Source organism: Athene cunicularia (genome assembly GCF_003259725.1).
Source record: "Athene cunicularia isolate RWA chromosome 3 unlocalized genomic scaffold, athCun1 chr3_part1, whole genome shotgun sequence".
In the NCBI taxonomy this organism is placed as follows: Eukaryota; Metazoa; Chordata; class Aves; order Strigiformes; family Strigidae; genus Athene; species Athene cunicularia.
The window spans coordinates 44,954,370-44,956,869 of NW_020799097.1; the positions used below are offsets into that span (position 1 = coordinate 44,954,370).

At 57.7% G+C, this 2,500-nt stretch overlaps 1 protein-coding gene across 5 annotated transcripts in view; it reads left to right on the plus strand.

The window, feature by feature from the left end:
- Window positions 1-2,500, plus strand: part of PRDM13 (PR/SET domain 13) — a 15,209-nt gene that overhangs the window by 872 nt on the left and 11,837 nt on the right. For 2 of the 5 annotated variants that reach the window (XM_026845923.1, XM_026845924.1), the window contains exons 2-3: window positions 1,091-1,222; window positions 1,297-1,441. In XM_026845923.1, the coding sequence (XP_026701724.1) occupies window positions 1,091-1,222; window positions 1,297-1,441 (277 nt within the window). Of the gene's footprint in view, window positions 1-662; window positions 1,008-1,090; window positions 1,223-1,296; window positions 1,442-1,977 lie in introns of those variants that run through there. The other 3 variants (XM_026845922.1, XM_026845920.1, XM_026845921.1) reach the window with 3 other exon arrangements.

Below are 2,500 nucleotides of genomic sequence, written 5' to 3' on the forward strand. Positions count from 1 at the left end.
CCCCCGAGGGCGGCGGCGGGGTGCGAGTCGCCGGTGCCGGGGCAGCCCCGCGCCCGGCAGAGCACAGCCTGGCCTCCTCGCAAAGCCGGGGGCCGGCTCCTACCCCCTGAGCCGAAAACGACCCGCGCAGCCGGGACGGGAGGGGGTGACGGCCGCCCGGCTACCGGCACCGGGCTCAATCGATGTCCGAGCTGGGAAGGAGCGAGGAGGAGGCGGTGGAGGGTACTCGCCCCGTCCAGCACGCTCTTCGGGGGGCTGCGGATCAGAGCCCTCTTTCCACCCCCCGGGCAGCCGTGGCTCACGCGTTCCGCTCGGATTTTTAATGTCCTTTAATTGTTTTTAAACGCTCTGCCAGCCCACTCAAATTTATTTCTCATCTGGCTCCCTTGGTTTCTCGCTTTAGACGGCTTTGTTCCGATGACTTTTATTGCACGGTCATTCAGGGAACGGGCACTTCATTTTCTCTTTGTATGGGCAAGCAGATTATGAAGTATGGGGCTACAGAGACTTTGTAGCTAAGCAGAATCCTCTCCCCTTTCCCCGTATCCTAACAAGTCTTGTATCTTGTAGGTCGCAATTGTTTTGCGCGAACTCAGAGACTGCACAAACCCTTTTTTTCTTTTTTTATTTATTTATTTTTTTTTAAAAAAAGGAAAAGTCTTACCTGGGAATTTACAATAGCCTTAAGCTAAAAGCAGCAGCTGCGACTGAACAAGGTGCGTTTGGGCCAGTGCGACCCAAGGGAAAAATCTCGTTTCTCCTCGCAATGCTGCTGGTTCGGGGCTCTTCCATCCTTACCCCCGCAGAGCAGCAACCCCCTCACCCCCTCCAGGCCAGCCGCGGCTCTCCCAGGGCACCTGCGAGGCGAAGAAGGTCCACCCCGAGGGTGGGTGAGGATGGAAGGGTCAAGGATGCTCTTGCCGCTGCTCCCGAGCTGCGATGCCCAGACGCCTGCCCGGCGTGGGAAAGCAGGCTCGCCGGGCAAGGCAGAGCGGGCAGACAGGCAGGCAGGCAGGGGGACGGGTAAGCTTTTCGCTTTCTTTCTGTTTCGTCTCGCGTGGAAGTGACAGCGGTGCCGCCTGTCTTCCAGGTGCGGATGGTGAGAGGGGAATTAGTGGATGAAGCCGGGAGCTCCGCTTTGGAGTGGATAGGGTTAATCCGGGCTGCCCGAAACTCCCAAGAGCAGACACTGGAGGCTGTTGCGGATCTGCCAGGAGGACAGGTACCCCACACGCGTCTCCGGGCCGGCCTGCCACCGCTCTCTGCCACCTGCCTCCCCTCTCAAGCCTCCTGAAGAAGTTTCCTTTCTTCCCCTCCCAGATTTTCTACCGGGCGCTGCGAGATGTCCAGCCGGGAGAGGAGCTCACCGTCTGGTACTCCAACCCCCTGGCGCAGTGGTTCGACATCCCCGTCACGGCCACCCCGACGCACGACGAGAAAGGTACAGATGCGGGCAATTCGTTTCAGAGCAACCAAATTAAATGAAACAAAGCAAACACTCTTTAACTGACACCTTTGACGGGAGCTCGAACTGGGGTAGGCAAACGTGGGCCCTTCAAATCCGCGCCCTCAGAAAAATTAATGCCAGCACAGCTGCAGTGACTTTTAACCTGCCATCCTTTAAACTAAGACTCCATCTGCTTATGTTTAAAGGGTGATCTATTAACTCAGTGGCGTATGGAAAGCCCCCCATGCCTCGAGCCGTTCCGTCATCGGCAAAATTTAATGATCTTTTGATAGGCAAATGGGATTTCTATGAAACAGCGCTGGTGTTGTTATTCGAGACAGCAATTTGGCTTCGTAGTTTCTAAAAACATCCCTTTCACCTTGCGCGTTCCTCGGTCAGAGCTTCAGACCCTCTTTTCAGGTTATTCTGGGGGCAGAGTCATGTAGTCAAGTCAAAACGGGTACTGGGTAGTCCCTGTAAAGTAGGACGCATTAGATAAAAAAATTAAGTAGGCGTCTGATGACATTCAGATAAGGATACCCGAGGATATCGGGAAGGGGACGACGCCCGCCGAGGGCCGCTTGTTTCAGTCTGCAAGCTGATTCTTATCTGGAAATACACCGACGTTAACAAAGACGATGAGGTGACAGCACATTAAAATGGGAAAAAGAAAACGACACCCTTCAGCGATCACCAGTCGGTCCGCTCTGGCGGCGGGCGCACCCTCCCGCTAATCCCGGTGGCGGAGGCCGGGTCCGGCCGCTCCCAGAGGCGGCGGGAGCTCGGCGCGATCGGCGGGCGCTCGCTCACCTCGGGCTAAACCTAAACTCAGCTGGCGACCGGGGACGCCCCTGCTCCGGCCCTACGCAGAAGATCCTTCAGCCTGACGGTGCCCCTGGGAAGGGAGCGAGGGCACGATCCGGCGAGGGGTTGAGCCCCCCGAAGCCACCCCCAAGGTTGGCCGCTCCGCAGGGTCATCAGGGTCCGGCCTGGAGGGGTGACTGCCCAGAAAGGGACGCCGGCTGCTCACGTCCCCCCCGGCTCGTGCGATGC